At 43.3% G+C, this 24559-nt stretch overlaps 3 protein-coding genes across 4 annotated transcripts; 2 read left to right on the top strand and 1 right to left on the bottom strand.

Annotated features, from left to right (window-relative positions):
* Positions 1-6489: 6489 nt before the first annotated feature.
* On the top strand, positions 6490-15582 carry itih2 (inter-alpha-trypsin inhibitor heavy chain 2; the record flags this gene model as incomplete). Its single annotated transcript, XM_079236461.1, has 21 exons — positions 6490-6585; positions 7048-7080; positions 7309-7347; positions 7950-8122; positions 8228-8332; positions 8408-8570; positions 8645-8752; positions 9221-9349; positions 9469-9585; positions 9982-10150; positions 10244-10369; positions 10511-10692; positions 11054-11239; positions 11313-11452; positions 12050-12222; positions 12816-12971; positions 13128-13241; positions 14051-14249; positions 14405-14577; positions 14736-14847; positions 15435-15582. The coding sequence occupies 21 exons, from the start codon at positions 6490-6492 to the stop codon at positions 15580-15582; spliced, it is 2841 nt and encodes a 946-aa protein (XP_079092587.1).
* Positions 15583-15712: 130 nt separating this feature from the next.
* On the bottom strand, positions 15713-19781 carry kin (Kin17 DNA and RNA binding protein). The gene is made up of 12 exons (XM_079236189.1): positions 19569-19781; positions 19398-19492; positions 19269-19312; positions 19046-19168; positions 18257-18441; positions 18103-18151; positions 17963-18014; positions 17755-17881; positions 17531-17656; positions 16838-16937; positions 16618-16718; positions 15713-15981 (listed from the first exon to the last, which is right to left on the bottom strand). Exons 1-12 carry the CDS (start codon positions 19680-19682, stop codon positions 15922-15924), a joined length of 1176 nt encoding a protein of 391 aa, XP_079092315.1. The 5' UTR covers positions 19683-19781; the 3' UTR covers positions 15713-15921.
* A 351-nt stretch (positions 19782-20132) lies between these two features.
* Positions 20133-24243, top strand: atp5f1c (ATP synthase F1 subunit gamma; the record flags this gene model as incomplete). 2 transcript variants are annotated; one of them, XM_079236418.1, is made up of 9 exons in its annotated part: positions 20145-20203; positions 20708-20742; positions 21219-21350; positions 21451-21658; positions 22231-22374; positions 22490-22554; positions 22657-22812; positions 23600-23696; positions 24057-24243. In XM_079236418.1, exons 1-9 carry the CDS (start codon positions 20163-20165, stop codon positions 24058-24060), a joined length of 882 nt encoding a protein of 293 aa, XP_079092544.1. In that variant the 5' UTR covers positions 20145-20162. The 2 variants fall into 2 exon arrangements, with proteins under 2 accessions (XP_079092545.1, XP_079092544.1); XM_079236419.1 differs by lacking the exon at positions 24057-24243 and having other exon boundaries at positions 20133-20203; positions 23600-23700.
* Positions 24244-24559: the final 316 nt, after the last annotated feature.

Raw genomic sequence — 24559 nt, 5'->3', positions numbered from 1 at the left:
AAAAAGCCCCCCTCTCCCTCCTCGTCCTCCTCTTCCTCCCCCGTTTCCCCTCACCCACGTGCATGTGAAGTTGGATTGGGCCTCGCCAGCGAGGGGGAGATGGGAAGGCTGCTGCTCTCCGACTGTGTTTATCGGAGTCTGGCATCGCTGTAATTTCAGTGTTCAGATGCAATCGCTCCCCACTCCCCTCAGGAGTAAACAATAACAAGCACAAATACAATAGACAAACAAGGCCTGCAGGACACACACACACACACACACACGCACACACACACACACACACACACGTACGTCTACATGCACATACAGATGCACAAAAGCATACGCTCTGGACACACAAACAATAACAAATGCAAACCACAACCACCTTGCGTCTTGTTTTTCGGGCTTCATTTGACAGTGACTGTCGGCAGAAAGCTACACGGCGCTAACATGAGCAACCGCAGGATCTGTGCAGAGACGCTGCTCTCAGATCAGATACGAAATCTGAATGCGGCGGCTCAATTGACCAGAACTAAACCCCCTCTGTGTAGGAGAATGTGTGGCGTTGCCACTCCACACAGCTCCTCCTAAATGCAGGTGGCTGCAGAGGAACAGACCTTTGCATTTCTTATCAGACAGCGCTGCCTGGTGGACACTTAAGGAACAGGGCTTCAGTGCAGCGCTCTTGTTGGATGAAGATATAAACGATTCGGATATGATTCATTGATCCCCGACTGTAAACAGAGGGTCAGAGGACGAGGTCAAATGCCTTGTCTTTTGTTTTTTCAAGACCAGCTCATGAAATATGCAAAAATAAATTCCAACAGAGCAGATTGTGCACTGAAAAGAATTACATTTGAGTATTTTGCTGAATTATTATTATTATGTATCTTAATTTTATTTGTTTTTCTTTAGTGCCTAGTGTATATTTTTCTAGATTCTATCAACTTAAAAAAAGGACTTTGTTGCCATAATCTGACTGTAATTAAAGTGGAAACACAAGCGATAATTTACCCCTCTAGTATCATGCGTCTGACGTCATTACGTCCGCGAAATGTTTGCCTCACACAAAAAACTATCTCTGAAATGACAAAACAGCAGAAATAAAGTCATGAGAGGCACACTGAGCCACACTGACCTGCAGCTCTTGCAACCAGAGTTATTGATATGATTGGCAGATGTCACAACCAGAGATGTCCGAATCAAGCAGCGTTTTTTTTTTCTTTCTCCAAGTTGCACAACGTCAGAGATTTATAAACTTAAGAAGTGTGCGGCGAAATCTCCTCTTTGCTTTTTGTGTGCGTGCACATTGTACCATTTACCTGAAGCCTCGAGAAGGTGCGGGCAGGGAAAACCGACATTCTGGCAAAAAAGAAGAAAACAAAGGCGTCATAAATCGGTCGTGCGGATATCTGCTAAATAACCAGAAAGTTGGAGCAGAAGGTGGATCCACGTTGCAGAGCTTGTTGTCGAAAAAGTGAGGGAAAAAAGGATTCAACGCGCTACTACCTTCGGTGGTTGTTCCCGCTAGCTCCCCGCTGTAGCCAGCTAGCGCTGCTGCTATCTCCCCGCTGTAGCCAGCTAGCGCTGCTGCTCCCCGCTGTAGGCAGCTAGCGCTACTGCTATCTCCCCGCTGTAGCCAGCTAGCGCTGCTGCTCCCCGCTGTAGGCAGCTAGCGCTACTGCTATCTCCCCGCTGTAGCCAGCTAGCGCTGCTGCTGGCTCCCCACTGTAGCCAGCTAGCGCTGCTGCGATCTCGCCGCTGTAAGCAGCTAGCGCTGCTGCTAGCTCCCCGCTGTAGGCAACTAGCGCTGCTGCTAGCTCCCCGCTGTAGCCAGCTAGCGCTGCTGCTAGCTCCCCGACAACCACCGAAGGTAGCGGGACCAGCCCTGGCTCGACACCCGACGCGGGTCTAACACATACTGTCTAACACATACTGTCTACTACATACTGTCTAACACATACTGTCTACTACATACTGTCTAATACATACTGTCTAATACATACTGTCTAACACATACTGTCTAATACATACTGTCTAATACATACTGTCTAACACATACTGTCTAACACATACTGTCTAACACATACTGTCTAACACATACTGTCTAATACATACTGTCTAACACATACTGTCTAATACATACTGTCTAACACATACTGTCTACTACATACTGTCTACTACATACTGTCTAATACATACTGTCTAACACATACTGTCTAACACATACTGTCTACTACATACTGTCTAACACATACTGTCTAACACATACTGTCTAATACATACTGTCTAATACATACTGTCTAACACATACTGCGGCGTCCATATCTAATAACTGAACCTCCCGTGAAGACGGGCGTTTATTTTTAAGAGAATTTATGCATGTAAATAGTTATTATTGACACGCGTCACTGATATAGAGCGTTATCATTTTAAGCCAGAACTGACCGAGCGGACATATTTGATGCATTAGAGAAAGGATGTGTTGGCTTCTCCACTCATTATTCATGTTTTCTATGTCCCTATATTACTAATGCATTAACACTATTAACATGATTATGAATACATTAACATAATTCCATGTATTATTATTATGAATCAATATTAACTCTGACTCTCTGCTGGTCCACCTCTGTGCAGGGAGCTTCATGTATTCAACACAAACCGGTGATTCACAAAGAGATATATTACCAGTAAATAATGCTCATATTAAATATATCCATAAACCCGTCATTGATAAATATCACGTTTGTTTTCATTGTAGAATATCATTATTTATAACAGAATAATTAGTCGTTAACCCTAAAATATAATTTGAAAGATCTTTTATTGTTAAAATAACAACGTAAAGTACAAGTACTTCTTCGCTATAGTCACCATCATGTCATACAATTGTTCTAACACTAAATATATTTAAGGCGGAAACTGTGGTTCAAATTGATTTGATAGTTTATTTCAATCGTTGTTTTTGTTTCGGGAAAACCCTGATCACCAGGATAACAAACCCAAAATGGATGAAAGGTAAATGAACGGCGCTTGTTTCACACCACACGCTGTCATTCACCCATTCACACCCATTCATACACTCACACTCTACCATCACGGTAGAGTCTTCCTTCAGAGCATGAAAGTAGTCCTGAAGGGAGGCTCTCCATCACGGTAGAGTCTCCCTCTAGGACTACATTCATGCTCTGAAGGGAGGCTCTCCATCACGGTAGAGTCTCCCTCTAGGACTACATTCATGCTCTGAAGGGAGGCTCTCCATCACGGTAGAGTCTCCGTCTAGGACTATATTCATGCTCTGAAGGGAGGCTCTCCATCACGGTAGAGTCTCCGTCTAGGACTATATTCATGCTCTGAAGGGAGGCTCTCCATCACGGTAGAGTCTCCGTCTAGGACTATATTCATGCTCTGAAGGGAGGCTCTCCATCACGGTAGAGTCTCCCTCTAGGACTATATTCATGCTCTGAAGGGAGGCTCTCCATCACGGTAGAGTCTCCGTCTAGGACTATAATCATGCTCTGAAGGGAGGCTCTCCATCACGGTAGAGTCTCCGTCTAGGACTATATTCATGCTCTGAAGGGAGGCTCTCCATCACGGTAGAGTCTCCCTCCAGGACTACATTCATGCTCTGAAGGGAGGCTCTCCATCACGGTAGAGTCTCCCTCCAGGACTACAGCGGAGCCCACGGGAGAAGGGTTGAGAGAGGAGCGAGATGGAACGGGAGAAGAGTGAGATGGAACGGGAGAAGAGTGAGATGGGATGATAGAGGAGTGAGATGGAACGGGAGAAGAGCGAGATGGGATGATAGAGGAGTGAGATGGAACGGGAGAGGAGCGAGATAGCTGTTTTCTCTTCATCTTCGTGAGCTCCGTCTCCCTGTCCTCCATCATTCTTCCAAAAAATCCTAAATTCTTCCTCTTCTGCCGGAGGCACACGTTCTCCAGGACCAGGATTTCATTTTTTAGACTTTGCTCCTGTGCCTCGTGTCTCTGCTGCACACAGGCCTTGTCCTTCTTGATGGAAGACTCCAAGTGCTTTAACTGCTCGCTGAAGCGCTGGCTTTCCGACTTAAGTTCCGCCTGGAGACCGACGACCTTTTCCTCCAGGTGGCTCAAGTTATCCTTATGCTTAGCCGCCAGTGCCTCAGTCCTCTTGCTCTCCTCATCCTGGTATTTCATAGACTTTAGCTGCAGAGCCCTATACGTCTTCTGCCAGGCGTCTTCTTTGACCTCAAGTTTATAAGAGAGATACACCTTGTCTTTCATCAGCCCGTGTATTTTGTTGTTGGCCTTTGTACACTGGCTGATTATCCGGGCTTGAGATTCAAGTTTGGCCGTGAGTCTCTCTGACTTGTTTCTCTCCTCCTCCAGGTCTCGGGTGAAGTTTAGCTCCAGAGCCTCAAATCTTTTCTTCCACGCCTCGTCGCTGTGGTGCAACAGCTGCTTTTGGAGCTCCAGCTCACGGGAGGCCTTGCCCCTCTCGGTGATCAGCTGGGCCAGAAATGTACTTGACTTGTTCCTCTCCTCCTCCAGGTCTCTGATTGCCCTCAGCTCCAGAGCCAAACACTTCCTCTCCAAGGCCTTATTGCTCTGATGTAACTCTTGCATTAGGTCAAATGTGTGTGCACTGTCCTGAGGGTGATCCTGATCTCCACTCATGGTGTCCATTTCTGAATCAGGCTGCACAGGTGCGGCGGATTTGTCTTCACTTGAACTCATCATGTTTGAAGATATTACTTGTCGATTAAAGATATTCGTGGTCTTCAAAAGTCTGTCTTGTTAGTGAAATCCTGGTTTTCTTCGTTCCTTTGAAGATCCGCTTCAACTGGTTTGAGAGAGACTGCGTCTCTGTGGCTATAAGAGAGTTCTAGAATCCAGATTCTAGAATTGCCTTTGAATAGAACTATGATGTCACAAGTCATGCATGGTCAACCTTCAGGAGCTTTCCATCGCCATGGGAACAGCAATGATACAAACCAAGATGGCGTCAAGTAAAAGAACTACAAAACCCAGAAAGTCAGAACAAAGGAAACAGTTGCATTAATATATTCAAATACTATATTCAAATATTATATTAATGTAACCATATATGTATGTGTGTTTATTCATATATATATATATATATATATATATATATATATATATATATATATATATATATATATATATATATATAGTGTACATATGTGTACTTTTTGCAGCACAAAGTGAGGAAATAACTCCAGCACGAGGAGACGTTTCCAATTATATACATCTATGAAAAAGTCAGAGAAGTATGTCATGAAAAAATACTTTTTTATGATATATTGTGACTTTTAGGGCATTTTCATGAAATGGTATCAACATTTTGTGGCATTCTATAATACAATTCGGACATACAATCTAACTTTATGGCCTTTCGATAACATAACCTTTTTATTTTCATACTTTACAGTCTCATGATATTGTGATATTTTCCACTGTTTGATGAGGATGCGATATTTTGAATTTTTTCAACATGCTAGTTTTTTTTACTACTTTTGACAAACGTAGTATAGTTTGTCATGAAGTCATTCTTTAAGTATGCCGAAAAATGACAGTCATAGCATAGTAAGGATTTACTCAACTACTGTATTTGAGTAAAAATGTAGAGTACTTCAGTATTTCCATTGTGTACTTTTCATTATATGTATTATATAATATATATATATATATATATATATATATATATATATATATTATATTATATAATATATATATATATATATATATATATTATATAATATAATATATAAATATTATATTTATACAAGCATATTTATATCCATATATATGTATATATATTTGTGTGTGTATATATATATACACATATATATATATATATATATATATATATATATGTATATATATGTGTGTGTATATATGTTCAATGTGTGTGTATATTGGTATATGCATATGTATACATATATATGTACATGCATATGTATACATATATATGTATATATACGTATATCTGAATATAAAAACGTCCACTCTTAGAACATAAACGCTTCTGCTGTTATCTGTACTTTGGCGCCATCTTGTGGGACATTTAAACTAGGGAGATAAATGCTGAAAAATGTCATCTCTTTGCCTTCTTCTTGTTTAAAAAAAAGGTTCTTCTTCATATCAGAAACACACCAGAATGATATTTGACCAAAAAGAGCACCATGACGGTCACTTTTCTTTATCGGATCTTAAAAAGCATCTGCCTGACGTGAGTCAAACCGGCCGTATTTACCCTGCACACACTGCAGGTCAAGTTTCAAAGGGTCCCTCTCTCCTCTGGCTTCCATGATACAAAACAAATATTGACCGGGACGGGGAGTTGATCAGTTCAGAGGATTTTAACCTCCAGTTTTTTTCATCTGGGCCGTGTCTCTCTCTGCAGAAGCACCATCTCGCCTCCCAACCGCCGCTTATTGTTATTTATATGTGTGTGTGTGCACGCGAGGGTATTTGTGTTTGAGCCCACAGGCCTGGAAACATGAGGCATCCGCTGCTGCTGCTCCTGGGGCTCCTGCTCCTGCAACGGGGCCGCTGCTTTGAGTTTGTGATCGATGGGGAATGGGAGGAAGAGTCGGTGAGTTGGAGGCATTTTTTAAATCTCATATCAATCTCAATGTAGATATTTTTAGTTTATAAATGGAAAGAAAGCCAAAATATACATTCATATTCATGATGTACTTGAATAGTTTGTCCCGAAGGACACTTCCTTTTTTGTGTCAAGGGTTTTTATTGGATTTTAGTGAAATTGAGACTCGATTCACTTTTTTAGTGAATTTAGTTTTTTTTTGTATAAAAATTAAATTAAAATACTTGCCCTGACCTTTGACCTTTACAACTCAGCTTTGTAAAGCAGAAGGTTAATTTATTTTCTAATATTTCATGATATCTCTCTGAATCCTGCAGAATAAATAGAAAAGTCTTGAATATTCATCAATATCACAACAACCTGTATCTGTTCTGTGTGATTTATGTAGCTAAAAGAAACAAGCAACAACAGAATAAATATTGATTGTTTCCTTTTCTCTCTGCCTCTTAGTCACATGTACGGGATCATCGTGAGCGACACAAGGTGAAAGTAACCTGACTTTTCTTGTTTAAATACACACTTTCTCATTCGTCATCGACCCACGCAGAGCGTGTTACTGATTACACAAAGAAGTGAACAAGTTATCCCCAAATGAACCAGCGGGGTCCTGGTCCTGGTCCTGGTCCTGGTCCTGTGTCATCTGTTTCTTTAGTTTGATATGATCTCCTCAGAGAGCAGACTGAGACGTGTGACGTGTCTTTTGTGTTTCAGAGAGCGGTATTGACCAGCGACGAGCAGGAAGACTTTGAGGTATGACGTTGTCCCCACTGTGACAGAGTTTAACCGTATCTAGTAATCAATATTCTGCTGTTTGAAGAGATTCCCGTGACCTCCGGGTTATTGACTCTCACTCCGTCTTTCTCTCCCAAACAAATCAATTATAATTTTGTGGTTTTTGTCACATTTTAGGGGTATGAGAAACTCACAAGTTCTTAAGTTTCGACACACGTAGATGCAGAACGAAAGGGTTTGATATTGTAGTAAAGTTGTCTCAATTTAAACAAACGTAGAGGGAATATAGAAAGAGGAATAACCTTTGGTTGTTGTGGTGCACGGGAGGAAAGAAGAGAGAGAAATATTAAATATTCTTAAATATTAAGATAGGTGGGAAAAGTCAGATGTGAAAAATCACATTTAGTCAGAAATGGGGTCACATCGAAGGCCAGGGGTGTAAAGAGTGTGTGTGTGTGTGTGTGTGTGTACACCAGGAAAAGTTCTATAAAAACCTCCTATGCGGTCGTTCCTACTACAGTAGGGTTCACCAGGACCACATGATGCCAATGATGACACACACACACACACACACACACACACAAACGGTCTCTGAGACTTACCCTCCTCCTCCTCTTCAGGCCGTCCGCGGTGATGACATCACCGTCAAGAGCTACAAGATGGAGACCCGCATCACGTCGCGCTTCGCCCACACCACGGTCCGGAGCTCGGTGGTCAACTCGGGCTCCAAATCGCAGAGCATCGGCTTCAACGTGCAGATCCCCAAGCGGGCCTTCATCACCAACTTCACCATGTGAGCCCCGGTGTCCCCCCGGTGTCAACCCGGTGTCACCCCGGTGTCAACCGGCCTCTCACGAAGAGAGGGAGAGTTTTGACTGTGACTCCGTCTCTGTTGCAGGAATGTGAACGGCATCATATTCGTGGGCTCGGTGAAGGAAAAGACGGTGGCCAGGAACCTGTACGCCCAGGCCAAGGCCAAAGGCAAGGCGGCGGGCATCGTCAGGTACCAGAGCCGGCTCAACCTTCCCAAAAAATAGTTCCCCGCCGTCACTGAAGCGTTGTTTTTCTCGCTCCGCAGGGCGAACTCCCAGGACATGGAGACGTTTAAGACGGAGGTGCACGTGCCTCCAGGCAGCAACATCGAGTTCGAGCTGCACTACCAGGAGATGATGCACAGGAAGCTGGGCTCCTACGAGCACTCGCTGCACCTGCAGCCCGGGAGGCTGGTGCCGCAGTTCCAGGTGAGGATTCACACAGGATAAATGGATGAATGGATGTTGTTCGCCAGCCGCCTGCTGACCAAGACTCTCTTCAGGTGGATGTGTACATCTACGAGCCAAAGGGGATCTCCACGGTGCACACCTTGAACACCCTCGGAGACCAGTTCACGGAGCTGATCAAACTCACAAAGTCCAAAGACAAGGTGAGACCGACTCTCTGCATTTGTGGTTTTGCTTTGCTTTGTGCATCAAGATGCAGATCGCTGCTGGGACGATGGCGCCGTGGTTTCTTCTGGAGAGAACCTGCACCTTTTTTGGGGCAAATTGAGTTGGCTTAGTTCTGGACCTTTTAGATTGATCACGTGGGTTGTTCTAAAGAAAGGGTGTATCCTAGTCGACGGTCTGCGTACTTGCATGTCGATTTCTACCATCCGCCACTCTTCAATCAGTGAAACAGCCGAAATCTTGGGCAACAACGATGAGAACAGAAACACAGTGAGGTGCAGGCCGGTGTGAACTTCAATGCAATCGATGTTTTGTCTTCATGAAGGTGGTGAGATCAGTTTCCTTATAAACAGTCCATGCATCCGTCAAGGGACTCAATAATATTCAGGGTTTGGGGTATTTATTGTATATGTAGGCAGGCTTCTGAAGGTTGTCTCTGTCCTCAGGCTCACATCTCCTTCAAGCCAAACCTGCAGCAGCAGAGGAAGTGCCCCACCTGCAACGACAGCGCCGTGGACGGCATCTTCACGGTGCAGTACGACGTGACGAGAGACAGCAACGCCGGGGAACTACAGGTCTCACACACTCGTCCATAAATCTGCCGTTAAAACTCTCACTAAAAACCTTTAATATTGCACGAGGCGAGAAAACATTTTTTCACCGCAGCCTTTTTTTCCACCGCGGTTTCTTCCAGGTGTCAGACGGCCACTTCATCCAATTCTTCGCGCCCTCCAACCTCTCACCTCTCCCCAAGAACATCGTGTTTGTCATTGACATCAGTGGCTCCATGTGGGGAGTCAAGATGAAGCAGGTGAGTTGTTTGTTTTAGAGTCGTTTTGTTGCACTTTGACCCCTTCAATCACACATCCGTGGTTCGGCCCAATCTACACACTCAGGGACTCACTCGTGAGGGTTTAGGGCTGACTTTGCCTCATGGAATTACCCACAATTCCTAGCGTTGTGACGTTAAACACGTGGGTTACCAGTGGAAGCATGGAGACTCAAAAATGGAAGATAAAAACACATGAAAGCAGAGGCTTCATTACACAGCTGCTTTATTCATCAGCCTCTCGCACTACCAGGTGATATGAGTTCAGTCCCTGAGGGTCAAGGGTTTGGGGCCCTCGTCGGGGACATTGGGCTTATTCTTCACCTTGTGAAACACTGCCCCCTTGAGGCCATTTAATCGTAAAAACCTCTCTCCCAGACGGTGGAGGCCATGCAGGCCATTCTGGATGACCTGACCATAGATGACCACTTCAGCATCATTGACTTCAACCACAACGTGCGCTGCTGGAGCGAGGACCTGGTCCCCGGCTCCTCCTTCCAGGTCGAGGATGCCAAGAAATACATCCGGAACATCAAACCCAACGGGGGTGCGGGAGAATATTATCCTCTGAGCGAGTCTACCATTGCTCTGGTGAGGCTGCTCCGTGTGTTCGTGACGTTTGTACTTTACTGACCCCCAGGTACCAATATTAACGAGGCCCTGATGAGGGCGGTCCAGATGCTGGTGAAGGGGTCCAACCAGGGGCTCATCGACCCTCGCTCCGTCTCCATGATCATCCTGGTGTCTGATGGAGACCCCACTGTGGGTAAGACGGATTGATCCAGCTGCCGTTACAAAGATTTTCAGTTGGCCCTGTCGGGTTTATTGGCCCCCGGAGGAAGAAGAGAGAATGCACCGATTTAAAAAGGGAAAGAACGGTCTCGGTAAGATGCTGATTTTCTTGCAGGGGTGATCAAGCTGAGTACCATCCAGAAGAATGTGAAGCGGGTGATGAGGGAGGAGTTCTCCCTCTTCTCGCTGGGCATCGGCTTTGACGTGGACTACGACTTCCTGGAGCGCATCGCCATGGAGAACAGGGGCGTGGCTCAGAGGATCTACGCCAACCACGATGCCGCAGACCAACTCCGGGTACGATGACGACGACCGGGCGGGGAAACAATGAAACATGCATCATTTGTTCTGTTAGATTTGGAGAAAAACATGTATTTTCAGATGGAATATCTTGTATTTTATACACAGCAACGAAGGTTAAAGTGACAAACGCTGTCATGATAAAACCAAGCTTTATTACAATAAATCGAGATTCCATTCTCTCATTGGCACGTTTTTAATCTTGCGTATTCTCAAATTTGACTATCAAGAATCAGGCCACCCAATTTTTTATTGCAGCAATATTGTGCAACATTTTTGCTGTTGTATTGTGGCATGCAGATCAGGGTTCAGCTCCCTGGCGCCCCTTGTACATTAACCTCTTCCTCGGCCTCTGCAGACGTTCTACAGCCAGGTCTCGTCTCCTCTGCTGAGGAGGATCGCCATCCAGTTCCCAGAGGACACGGTGTCGGACGTCACCCAGAACCGCTTCGACAAATACTTCCTCGGCTCGGAGCTGGTGGTGGCCGGGAAGGTGCTGCCGTCCGAGAGCAACACCCTGACCAGCTTCACCACCGCGTCTGCTGTGAGTTAAATAAATGAAAAGCAATGCACGCTTTGAAGAGTTGAAGTCCCCTGACCCGTCTTTTGCCCTGCAGGCCCGCCTGGACATCACTCTGGAGACGGAGGGGGACTTCGCGGAGCTGGACACGCAGCTGGCCAAGCAGGAGCACTCGTTCACGGGCTTCGCCAGACAGATGTGGGCCTACATCACCGTCAAACAGCTGATCGCTGAACGGTGAGAGGCTCGAGAGCACACCGAGGGATGCCAGAAAAAAAGAAGAAAAAAAATCAAGGAACAAAAATTTGAATTGGGAATTAATGCAAATAAAAGAGCTTAAAGTGTCTTAAAAAGTCTTCAGGAAACTCCTACACGACCAATGGGAAACCCAGCAATGCTGTTATGAACCTTTATGATTAAAATCTAATCGATAAGTGTAGAAAAGGAGATTAAGCAAGTTGCATGTTGGGCAATTTGAGTTATTAGCATTAGCAACAAGCTAACGGATCACCACAAACTGGAAATGGTGAGATAGTTTTTGCCTGAATTTAACTTGTGATTAATTCATCCATCAATGTATTCATTACGGTAGTGCAGTCATGCAACACTTACCTGATAATGAGCTAACAATGCTAATTACGCAAATTGCCCAACATGCAACTCTGAGCAACCAAGTTGAATTTTATCCACCAGGACTATAGATGACAATTCAATCATAAAGGTATATAGGAAACACCGTTACCGGGTCCAAGGACGTTCCAGTTGGCCTTGAAGTGTAGAAACATGACGGTAATCTGGTCAGTACTGGACGGCTGCTGTGTTTCTCTCCTGCAGGTCTCTGGCTCCCACGGCGACCAAGAAGAGGAAGATCACCCAGCGGATCATGGCGCTGGCCGTGGAGCATCAGTTCGTCACTCCTCTCACCACTCTGCTGGTGGAGAGCGAGGACGGCACGGAGAGGCTGCTGGCCGACTCGCCGAGGGACCAGAAGCACGGCTGCTGCATAGGTGCCCCGACATTCTCTCTACTGACCACCAGGGGGCGACTCCTCTGGTTGTATAGAAGTCTATGCTTCATGTGTTCAAGCTGCATTCTCTCTCCTGACCACCAGGGGCGACTCCTCTGGTTGTATAGAAGTCTATGCTTCATGTGTTGAAGCTGCATTCTCTCTCCTGACCACCAGGGGCGACTCCTCTGGTTGTATAGAAGTATATGCTTCATGTGTTAAAGCTGCATTCTCTCTCTTACCACTTGGGGGTGACTCCTCTGGTTGTATAGAAGTCTATATAAATGACTCTACTTCTCTTGATGTATTCCCTCAGTAAACATTGTAAACATGAGTTCATGTCTCAATCTCTAGTTTCAAGTCTTCTTCAATACAGCATGATGTTCATTTAGTAAATTATGGTCATTTAGAGTCAAACAGACCATAAAGTAGGGGACGCTTTAGGGGCGGAGCTTGTACAGATTGTGCTTTAAAGGACAGATTTGCAGCACGATTTGAATGGTTTGCTAATGAAATATTCAACTTAATTAATGTTCTGAATGTAATCCGTAATGACGACACCTGCGTTGCCTTTAATACTTCCCGTGTTTGTAGGAATTGGAATGGGAGGCGGCTCGTCGCCCTCTAACGGCGGTCCGGTGCATGTGGTCTACCAGCCGCCCCCCTGGGTCCAGATGACCACCACGGCCCCCCCGAGTCAGGCTGCGAAGGGCCACGAGGAGTGGAGCCTGCCTGGTCAGGTCAACTTAGGTAACACACACACTCACACACACACACACACACACACACACACACACACACACACACACACACACACACACACACACACACACACACACACACACACACGTCTTCCTTCTTCCTGCAGCTGCAGTGTTAACGTTGCTCAATGTGTTTGTCTTCCAGTGGACAACGACCCTCACTTCATCGTCCACCTGCCCAGAGAAAACATGGACGTCTGCTTCAACATCGACTCCACACCTGGACACATCCTGAACCTGGTGTCGGACAGCGGAACAGGTACCAGACTGTAGTGAACGTAGTATAACGTTATATATATATATATATATATATATATATATATATATATATATATATATATATAGCTTCATGTGTTAAATATATATATACACACATATTTACAGACAAAGATATAACAAAACTAATGTAAAATATGATAATAACATGAAAATACAAATAAGGAAAATCTATTAAAAAATAAATAAAAATAATAAAATGTATACATTTTATAAAATAATAAAAAATGTTTTTACAATTAAATAAAACAATAAATAAATGTATTACAGACAAAGGTATGACAACAAAACTAATGTAAAATATAACATATAATTCAAATAAATAAATAAGGAAAATTACAAATATTAATAAATAAACAAATGAAAAGATATAACAAAAAACTAATGTAAAATATGATAATAAAATGAAAATACTAATAAGGAAAATCTATTAAAAAAACATTTAAAATAATAAAACATGTTTTTACGATTAAATACAAAAAATCAAAAATGTATTTACAGACAAAGGTATGACAACAAAACTAATGTAAAATATAATAATATAATGTATAAATACAAACAAATAAATAAGGAAAATTTAAAATAATAATAAATAAACAAATGAAAAGATATTACAAAAAAGAAAGAAAGAAAGAAAATCTATTAAAACACATTTTAAAAAGTGTAATTTAATTTAATAGGGGGAAATAAAAAGCGTGTCCTGATACAAAATACATGTGACTAACTCTCTGCATAAAAGACGCTCAGTAACATGTCGACGTGACCTTGTCCCGACCTTATCCCGACCCGAAGGCTTGGTGGTGAACGGTCAGCTGGTCGGCGCCAAGCAGGTGCACAAGAGCAAGCTGAGCACCTACTTCGGCTCCATCTCCGTCTACTACCAACCCGACGGCGTCGGCGTGACCGTGGACCCCAACGGCATCGCCATGACCGACGGCCAGAGCAACCACTCCTTCACCTGGGGCGCCACGGCGGACATCACGCAGGACGGGTGAACACACACACACACACACACACACACACACACACACACACACACACACACACACACACACACACACACACACACACACAGACCATTCAGTCGTCCGGCTCACTTATTCATGGTTTATTTTGAACTCTCTCTCTCCTGCTTCTGCGTGTCAGCGTAAGGATCTCCATCGTGAAGAACTCTCACGTTTCCATCGCGGTGAACGACGGCATCCAGGTGATGGTGCTGCTGCACCGCGTGTGGAAGAAGAACCCGGTCAGCGTGGACTTCCTCGGCGTCTACATTCCCAACGACAACCGGTACTCCCCTCTGGTCCACGGGCTCATCGGTTCGTCTCAGAAAAATGTTTGGACTCTTTTTCTGTCACTTTGTGTCACCTCTTCCACCGATCCCTGTTTTCATCTGGTACATGTACAGCTGAACAGTGTGTGTGTGTGTGTGTGTGTGTGTGTGTGTGTGTGTGTGTGTGTGTGTGTGTCTCTTCAGGGCAGTTCTCCAGAGAGCCTGAGGTGAGCGTGTACGACGTGCACGAGGGACTCGACCCCCTGAAGCAAGAGGCCACCATGGAGGTGAAGGGCAACAAGCTGCCCGTCACCAGGTACGTCTGGAGCTCCATGACTTTTGACAAAATCTTCTTGACCTTTGACCAAATTTCCATGACTTTTGATGACATTTTTATGACTTTTGACCACATTTCCATGACTTTAAACCAAATTTCCATGACCAAACATTTAGTGAAATCTGGGTGTAAACAGTAAAAAGTGAGTAAATGTAGTATTTAAACTAACAATGAGAATACAAAGCATACAGTAAACCTTAAATGACTCAAATGAATGAGACAATAGTTTGATTAACAGAATAAACATTTATATAGATGCCTGTATGTATGCCTGCTTATATTTTGAGTCTTTCTTTTAAAAGCATATTCATTATTTCAAACTCAGCGTAAATGAACGTCATGAACACATGAATATAACACAGTTATTTGACTTTTACTAAACTTTTGGGATAACATTTTTTTCAAGAGACTTTTCCAGGCCTGGAAATAACCATTTAAAAATTCCATGACTTTTCCAGGTTTCCCATGACCGTAAGAAATCTGGACAGACCCGTTTCTTACTGAAACCATGAAGACTCACTATGTGTGTGTGTGTGTGTGTGTGTGTGTGTGTGTGTGTGTTTTAGGGGTTGGCAGAAGGACTACAGGCGCGATAAGCGACGCGGCTCCAGCGTCTACTGCTGGTTCGTTCACAACAGCGGGAAGGGCTTCATCGACGGCCACTACACCGACTACATCGTCCCAAACCTCAGCAGCTTCCTGCCGCCGCTCTGAGACGCGTTCAGGGTCCCGTGAAAAGATGACAACTCTCCCGCCGATGTTCACGTGCATCCATTTTATTTTTTCTAAGTTCCTCTCCTAATTTTACACACACACACAAAAAAGAACACGGGAATTTTTTTTGGTGGCGAATTTATTTGGACAAAAATGTACATTTGCAATGTTAAGATCAACTTGATTAATAAAAAATAAAACAGAAAACAAATTGAACACGCTGCGCCTCCTGCGGTGACTCACTGCCCGTGATTTTCTTGTGTTTGGTGCATGCGTTTATGTACAGGTGAAAAATAACTCTGACACAGTAGAGCAGTAGTGAACAGGAAGCCGGTTCCTTCAGGCCAGTTTGGAGAAATCCTCGTAGGCGACGTCCACTCTCTTCCCCTTCTGTTGACCCTGCAGACCAGAGGACGGGCGCTTTAACCACGGGATTAATTAGGAATAAAACATAAGGAAGTAACTCCAATGCAAGGTTTAGAGCATTGGTTTCTCCTGCACCGATACCGGGTGATTTCGGTTCATTACTTTCAGAGGTAAGATGCGAAAACAATCTCCAGAATCTGCACTTACAGATGTTTGTCGGCATGAAGTCGGCCAAACCGAGTGCGTCCTCGAATATTTTAGTCCCTGTTTGTGTTTTTGGGGACATGCATATGAATACATTTTAAAAAATGATGGCGCTAATATTAGACAATTTGATTGATTTGACGGGTTTTTTTTATTCCCAGAAAAATCTTTCTCCAGGACTGCTTTTGATAATAAGCAGGACACCTTTTGCATAAAGACATTATTAAAAAAATCTTTTTGTGCTTCAAGAACCTTAAACAAAGTTTCAGAGACTTTTATATCAAAGCTTGGGGAAATAAAACCCAAACTAGACCATAGCAAAAAAATGAGAATATGCTTTTAGGTGAAGCCGTTGACCAGAAACTACGCTTCTGATATACAGTATTAATTATAGTCAGTAAAATAAAAACGGCAGACGTGAAGCCGATGATAAACCGGTGAGGAACGCGTGGAGCGGTCTCTTACGGAGTCGAGCGCGAGGGTTGCGCTGAAGTTCTTCTCGTCGATTCCCTCCAGCAGAGCCTCCGTGTCGCGGTGCGGCCCGTTCAGGATCAGGACCCGTTTACCTGCAGGACGTTTGACAACAAGAAGCTGAGGAGGACAGAGAGACGCGGCTGAGGTACGAGACGTTCAACCTGGAGACTTCTGCGTGTTATAAAGCGTTAAAATACTTCTGGTGGTTCACCTGGTGCAGGTATGACCGTCTCCACGTGATTCTGGTCCAGCTTCAGCTTGTCTCCGGAGTCGATCATCTTCACCACGGCTCCAAATTTGTCTCGCACCTCCTACAAAAAATTAAATATATGTTTTTTTTTTTTTTATATATATATATATATATATATATATATATATATATATATATATATATATATATATATATATATATATATATATATATATATATATATATATATATAAATAAAAATAACAAATAATAATAAATATATGAATATATATAAAAAAAAAATATATATAATAATAATAATAATAATAATAATACAGAACTATTTTATGTATATATAAAAATTAATATATATATAAATAAAATAATAAAACAAATATATAATAATGATAAAACAAATATATATAATATTAAAATATATTATAATATATATAATAATGATAAAACAAATATATATAATATTAAAATATATTATAATATATATAATATTAAAATATATATAATATTAAAATATATTATAATATATATAATATTAAAATAAATATAATATATAAATATATTTATGTATAAAAATAACTATATATATTTAAAAGTTCTTTTTTATATTATTTATATAGTAGTATTTTTATATTATTTATTTTGTTATATATATATATATATATATATAAAAATGTGTTTGCTGCACAGCATCGTTACCGTGATGACGGCCTTCTTCTTGTGGTACTTCTCTCCCAGCCTCTTGGTGACGACCTTCACCACGATGTTGGGCTGCAGCCAGTAGTCCGTCCTGACCGACTGCTTCTTCCTCTTCTTCTCCTCCATCTGAACGAGACGCATGGCAACCGGGATGAATACAGACCGGACGCTCGCAAGACGGACCGAAGAAGAAGAAAAATAAAATAAAAAACCATCTCCTCTACCTCCATGATCTCCTCCAGAGCGGATTTCTTCTTCTTCTCGGCCCGGCCGTCTGCGCTGGTGTCTTTCCTCTTGGTGGAGGACGCTGCTGCTGCTGCTGCCTTCAGGGCACTCGCTCCCAGAGCAGAACTACAGACACAAAACTACTCAGTTACACTCGCTTGATCATTAGCCGGCACAGTTAGCGACACAGCCAAGACGGCTCTGTACCTCGCTTTGGAAGGACCGGCCACAGATGACGAGGCGCCCATGTTGAAAGCGACTGGAGGAAAACACGTGAAGGGTGAGTGGAAGGAAATGCACGGGGGGAAATGTGACTGAAGCAACAACAAAAACACAAATAAACAAACCTTTTTCTTCTTCACTCTCACGTTTCAGCTCGGTGAAAACTGGAGATTCCTACAAAATAAAAGCACAAGAATAAAACATTTTAATTCTGAGTCTATTGATCTCGGGAGCCCTCGCTCCCTCGCTCCCTCGCCTCCTCGCCGCCGGCGCTCACACCTCGATCTCCTTGCCGTCGCGGCCTCGGCGGACCTGCTCCTCGATGAACTTGGCGCTCCGCTCTTCGTCGTCCAGGTCCTGCTTCTTCTTCCTCGCCTGCTCCTCCTGGCGGCGGATGGTCTCGGGGTCGCGGTCGATGTACTGGACGTACCAGCCCTTCGGGGTCTCGTCCACCTTGCAGAGACCTGGCGGCAACACACGGCTGCTTGTTACGCATTTTAAATACATATTTTTATACGTAGCGGGACCTAGTTTCTGAATATTGTGTCTGATGGTTAACTTGAAATATTTACACATTTATATTTACAAATCAGTAGCATTTTAAACCAAGATCTTTACTATGGTTTATGTAAAGAGACTTTTTTTTAATGCCATTTAAAGTCATTTGGCAAACTGCATGTTTATTAAGCAGCCATGGACCCAATGTTACTTTTTAATATGTACTTTTTTAGTACCCCGTATCCATTTTCTGGAAAACTCTACTTATTTTATCCTTTCAATTGACCTTTTTTTCTTTAATTGCTAACTTCTTGGTTTAAAACTTCTATTAAAAACAATGTTTTAAGATATTCATTCTTCTGTGGTCCTCATTCACTCATGTTTTGTATTTTATTTACTAAATATTGTCATTCTGGTGCTTTCACATCCGTCTACTCTGCAACTACGGACGCCGTTGCACATCTGTTTTGCCCGAGAGGAGAAGCTCCTTTCCTAAAGCGTCTCCTCCACATCCTTGTGGGTTTTATTTATTAAATATAATAATTAAAAAAAGGTGTATTGACGGTTCACCTTCTCGGCCCAGCCACTTGGTGAAGTCGGTGAGAGTCTCCCACTGAGTGGAGTTCATGTGCACGTGCTCTCTGAAGTTGATGTATTCATTGTAAATGATGTTGTTGTGCACTCGCTTGGTTCCTGCAGGTAGAACAACAACAACAACAACAACAACAACAACTTAATGACACAGCTGCTGTCGCACAAACATCTGGGCAATCTGTGTGGAGCCAGGACTCACCGAAACGTCTGCTGAGCAGCTCTATGAAGTCGTTTTTGAACTCACTGGGAAGAAAAGGACACATTAATTAACTCTTCCATCCGACGTGCGCCATTTTATGTTATTGTTATTGTATTTTACGCAGCTTACTCGGAGAAGTAGTCCATGAACTTGTTTGGGTCCTCGGAGGCCAGCAGCAGCTGCCTCTGGTGGGACTCGGCCATGCAGTGGCATTTGAAGCCATTCTGGAAAAGACAAATAAGTTACACAAATATCTCGACAAACACACGTAATCGGACGGTTTTAAACCGAACGGCTCACCTCATCTCGACATTGTTTTTGGCACATCTGACAATACCACCTCAGCTTCTGGAGACCTTTGGACTTTATCCGGTTGGCTATCGCCTTCGGAGAGAGAAAGTCTGCTTTCCCCATTCTGAGAAGCAACAACAAACACAACACACGCGCTACTTGTTGATTAATAACGTTTAAATTGAGGGAAAAGTCTCACCGGACCGCGGATAAACCACGAACAGCCAGTTTCCGCATGTTTAACGTCGTCATCTCGCGCGAAAGCTTTAATCACACGAGAACTGTAAAATGCGTTCATGGGTCTGTTGTAAGTTAAGTATTTTACGCACGTTGGCGATCTGATTTATTTTGAGTACTTTCTTTCAGTTTATTAGCACTTTGATGCTAATAGATTTGTACTAGCGTATCCTTTTTTAATACAGAACTTCAGTAAAATAACTGAATACTTATTTCACTTAACTGCGAGACATTGCAGGGTTCATTCGTGTGTCATGATCGCTGTCTTAACGATATATTTGGCAGCTCGTGAACGCATCATTCGTCCATTTTGCCTATACCCTGCGCCTGCGCAGTCCTGCGCGTCTGACCTTCATAGCAGTAACCATGTTCGCCAGGACCAGCGCGTTGGTGTTCTCCCCACAATGGTAAAGTCAAACGCCTTTAAATACTTCCACATACTATATGCTTGTTTCTTATTAGTATTTACATCACCTGCCACTTGATTGGATTAAATGTGTAACTTGTAGTCTGGGAAAAAGGAAGTTATTGAACGCAAGGACGTGCTAACGTGGAGGCCGCGGCTAATGAATGACAGCGGTTTGCTGCTAGCTTAAATTGTCTGACATTCTGCGAGAAACCAACCAAGAGAGTAAACCTTTAACCAATTAAAGACTGGATTACGTTTAACTACATCCTCAAGCACAGGCACAGCTATATAAATATATAGATAGCTAGGCTACCTGTCAAAGCTAACTGACGCCTGCACACTTGCAGCGCTAGCTAGCAAACAAAGTAACTTACGTTTATATCGAAATGAGTCTCTTTCTAACGTGACATGAGCTGCTGTTGGTGTTAGACTGTGTTGTTAATGCTGTGACGTGTCGCTATTGCGTGCAGCTGAAGCTCACATGCAGTATTTGTGTTCACAGTGGGCAGGTCAGGAACATGGCTACCTTGAAGGACAGTAAGTACTTTTGCATTCTGCCCTCTTAAATATGCAAAGACAACAGACTATAAGCTCACACTGACGACACACCACATGCAAGATGGTCTCTGCTTAAATACATTCTGAGATAAATGCACAGGTGTTCACAGGTATTTATTTACACGCTTCAAAACCTGCAAAACATGGGTTTTAATATCATTTTTTAAATAAAACCACTAATGTTTTCCATGCAAAATTGTAGTTTACAGCTACAAGTATTTTAACTAGATTCCCTGCCTCTGCGGTCTGTTTTGGTTGAAGGTGATTATGCTTCAATACCGGCATGAAACAACTTGAGTTGCACAGCCTGCCTTAGTGGTTCAGTATAGAGCCAGTAATTAAGGATAATCACGTTTCCGGGTAGTTTAGTGTGCTTTTGACCACATTTATATCCTCACAGTTGATGTTTTAATCCCCACGTTGACCGGCTTAGTAACGTCCCTTCTTTTCTTTAGTCACCATCCGGTTGAAGTCCATCAAGAACATCCAGAAAATCACCAAGTCCATGAAAATGGTGGCCGCCGCCAAGTACGCTCGTGCTGAGAGGCAGCTGAAGCCGGCCAGGGTGTACGGCGCTGGAGCTCTGGGTCTGTACACCTGTCTGGTTCTTTTTACCCTTAATGGTGTGTTTAAAAAAAAAAAAAAAACGCAAGTCTAATTTTCCACTGCTTCCTCTCTGCTCTCCAGCCCTCTACGAGAAGGCCGACATCAAGGCGCCGGAGGACAAGACCGCCAAGCACTTGCTCATTGGCGTGACGTCCGACCGTGGGCTCTGCGGCGGCATCCACTCCAACGTGGCCAAGCACATCAAGAGAGAGATCGCCGAGCTGACCGGCGCTGGCAAGGAGGTCATGTTGATCAATGTGGGGGACAAGCTGAGAAACATCCTGAACAGGTACACAACGGAGACGCTCGTCTTTTAGAAAATGTATTGAAGGACAACGGTTCGGTGTCGGGCGTTTCAGACCAGCTGATGTCGCTGTTTATTTGCGGCAGAAATTTTGTGTTATTTATAGTCGTGTGTCGGGGTGAGAGGGTTAAGAGCAGCTAACTAAATTGCTAATCCCAAATCGGATGTGTTGAAGCTTCCATGTTGGTAAAAGTCACATTATTGTTTTTTTTTTTACAATTTTAGCAATACATTTATTATGCTGAAGTTTCTATTGCACTAATAATTTGATTGCCGTATTTGTTTTGTTGGCTGAAGCATAAAAGCTGGAAACGGGGAAGCTCGGCATGCTTCACCTCTTTGCACCCGAATAGACTAATGGGCGGGTTTTGATAGAGATTTGGAGAATATGGGGATGAAATACACATTCGGCATTAGCATTATTTCCCAATATTACAAGTGTTCACCCTCTTTTCTATGACTGTACTCTCTGCAGGGAGAAATTATATTATTTCTGTTTCATTACATCTCTCTTAGGAGACTAAATAAATGTGCATTTTGATTGCTTTCCTGACCAGAACTCACGGACAACACATCCTCATGAACTGCAAGGAGATCGGCCGCCTCCCCCCCACCTTCGGCGACGCTTCAATCGTCGCCACCGAGCTGCTCAACTCTGGGTATGAGTTTGACCAGGGCTCCGTCGTCTACAACAAGTTCAGGTTCGCCTCTCGCGTTTTACTTCCTCCTTTTTTTTTTTTTTGTTTATTTGAAATTGCAAAAAAAAAATAAAAAATTTCATGTGGCGTGAAAAATGAATCTCTTTCTCTGACGCAGGTCTGTGATCTCATACAAGACGGACAGCAAGCCTGTGTTCTCCATAGACACCGTTGCTAACGCAGGTACAGTTTTAGAAAAACAAAATGTGTGCACAGATCCTCGGGCGTCCCCTCCACACAGAGAGAGAGAGAGAGATACTGAACACTGTGCTCCTCCCCCGACAGAGAGCATGGGCATCTATGACGACATTGACGCCGACGTGCTGAGGAACTACCAGGAGTTCGCTCTGATCAACATCCTCTACATGGCCATGAAGGAGTCCACCACCGCTGAGCAGAGCGCAAGGATGACCGCCATGGACAGCGCCAGCAAGAACGCCTGTAAGAACCCGTCTGGCGCGCTCTTTCTTTCAGGAGCGCGCCGGTAAAATGCTTCTCTGACACATCGGGGATCTGAAGCGTGTTTTGAAACGGTATTTAGAGGTTCTTCGTGACATCGGGGTTCAGTACCTTGCAGAACCTGATTTAAACCTCCATGAGAAAATGGAGGTCTGTCCCCGATACTCGCTGCAGTATTTGCGAGCAGAGAGATTAGCCTTCTGATGTCACGTGTTCTTGGTAATTGCTACAGTGCCAAACTGCAAGCATGTGATTGGCTCGTTGCAGACGAGCCAGGCCACAGAATCGGTTATAGGAATGCCGGTTAGACGGCAGTTTTTAGAGCCAGGTGGTGCATCAAGACCCAGGGCATGATGGGAAACGGGCCGATTGTCGCTTAGTTTTGATATTGAACACCTTGTGTCGTAGAAATGGCGACTTAATCTGTTAACAAGCATGCATTGACGATGAAAACAGTAAAGGTTATTTATATATAACTGAGCAAAATGAGCTGCAAATACGAAGGATATAACTTCATATGAATAAACCTGAACGTGGTCTACAAACTACAGGTGGCTTTAACGGGACGCAAATATTTCCGTGACTTCCTGTATGTCCTGGTCATCGCCGCCTGATCTCGTCCACTTTTCAGCTCATCTCGAACGTCTTTTAATGGAATTTAACGTCACGTTTCACGTCTCGTTAGGATTTATTTCAGGAGACGGAAGTCCGGTGCAGAGTTGTATTGTTTACATTTTCCACGTTGACCGACGTGTTTCCCTCCCTTCAGCTGAGATGATTGACAAGCTGACCCTCACCTTCAACCGGACCAGGCAGGCGGTCATCACCAAGGAGCTCATTGAGATCATCTCCGGAGCCGCTGCTCTGTAAGTCTTTCCCCCGTCCGCTGTCTTTTCTCTCTTCCCCTCCATCACTCCCTTAACTTTTCTATGCATGTCTCTGTAAAATCACATTCTCGTGTGACTAATTCCTCTCCGACTCCATCTGCTCCTCCTCATTCTCTGCTGAACTCAGGACCTGAGGCTTGTTTATACAGAGGAGGTAACACTAGTGATCGGATCCTTTTTTGTAGAATTGTGACATAAATTCCTGGATATAAAAAGTCTAGATGCCCTTTTAGGCTTCATAGTACCTCCAGAGTTTCACTCCGTCTCCAGCCAAGTTTATAGGGCCGTTTGTGTTCACTTTCTTACCTTTTTTTTAATTCTATTTTTCTTTCTTTGCAGATAAATGGGCGAGATCTTCGTTTCCATTACCTAAAGTACTTCAGACGCTGTCGTGGTGTCGAGAGAACATTTTGTGCTTTTATTTGTAAAATATATGGAGAAAAATAAACCTTACAGGAACCTTCATGCTTCTCATCTGTCCCTGTATCTGTCTTTCCTCACAATAAATACTGATGAGAAAAGCGAATGTCGATGCTTCACTCTTCTGGATTTCACCCTCCACATTTGAAAGGCAGTCCAATAGTGTGTTTGTTATTGTGTAACTGGTATTTTAAAGTATTGTGTGACTGGTTTTAAATGGTTAATAGAAAATAAAAATAAAAGGTTTTAATAGTAGAATTAATGTTGAATGTAAGTGTTTAACTTAAATATTGTAGCTGGTAAATAACAAGCATATCTTATTTACCAGCGTAATCTTTAATGTCATCAGTTGATTTATATAAAATCTGGAGAGTAACTATTGCGATAGCTGAAGCTTTAAAATAAAAGCAGCGGAATAAAGT

This window comes from Taurulus bubalis, assembly GCF_910589615.1.
Source record: "Taurulus bubalis genome assembly, chromosome: 20".
In the NCBI taxonomy this organism is placed as follows: domain Eukaryota; kingdom Metazoa; phylum Chordata; class Actinopteri; order Perciformes; family Cottidae; genus Taurulus; species Taurulus bubalis.
The sequence above is the reverse complement of the archived record's forward strand: the minus strand, read 5'-3'. Positions and strand labels throughout refer to the sequence as shown.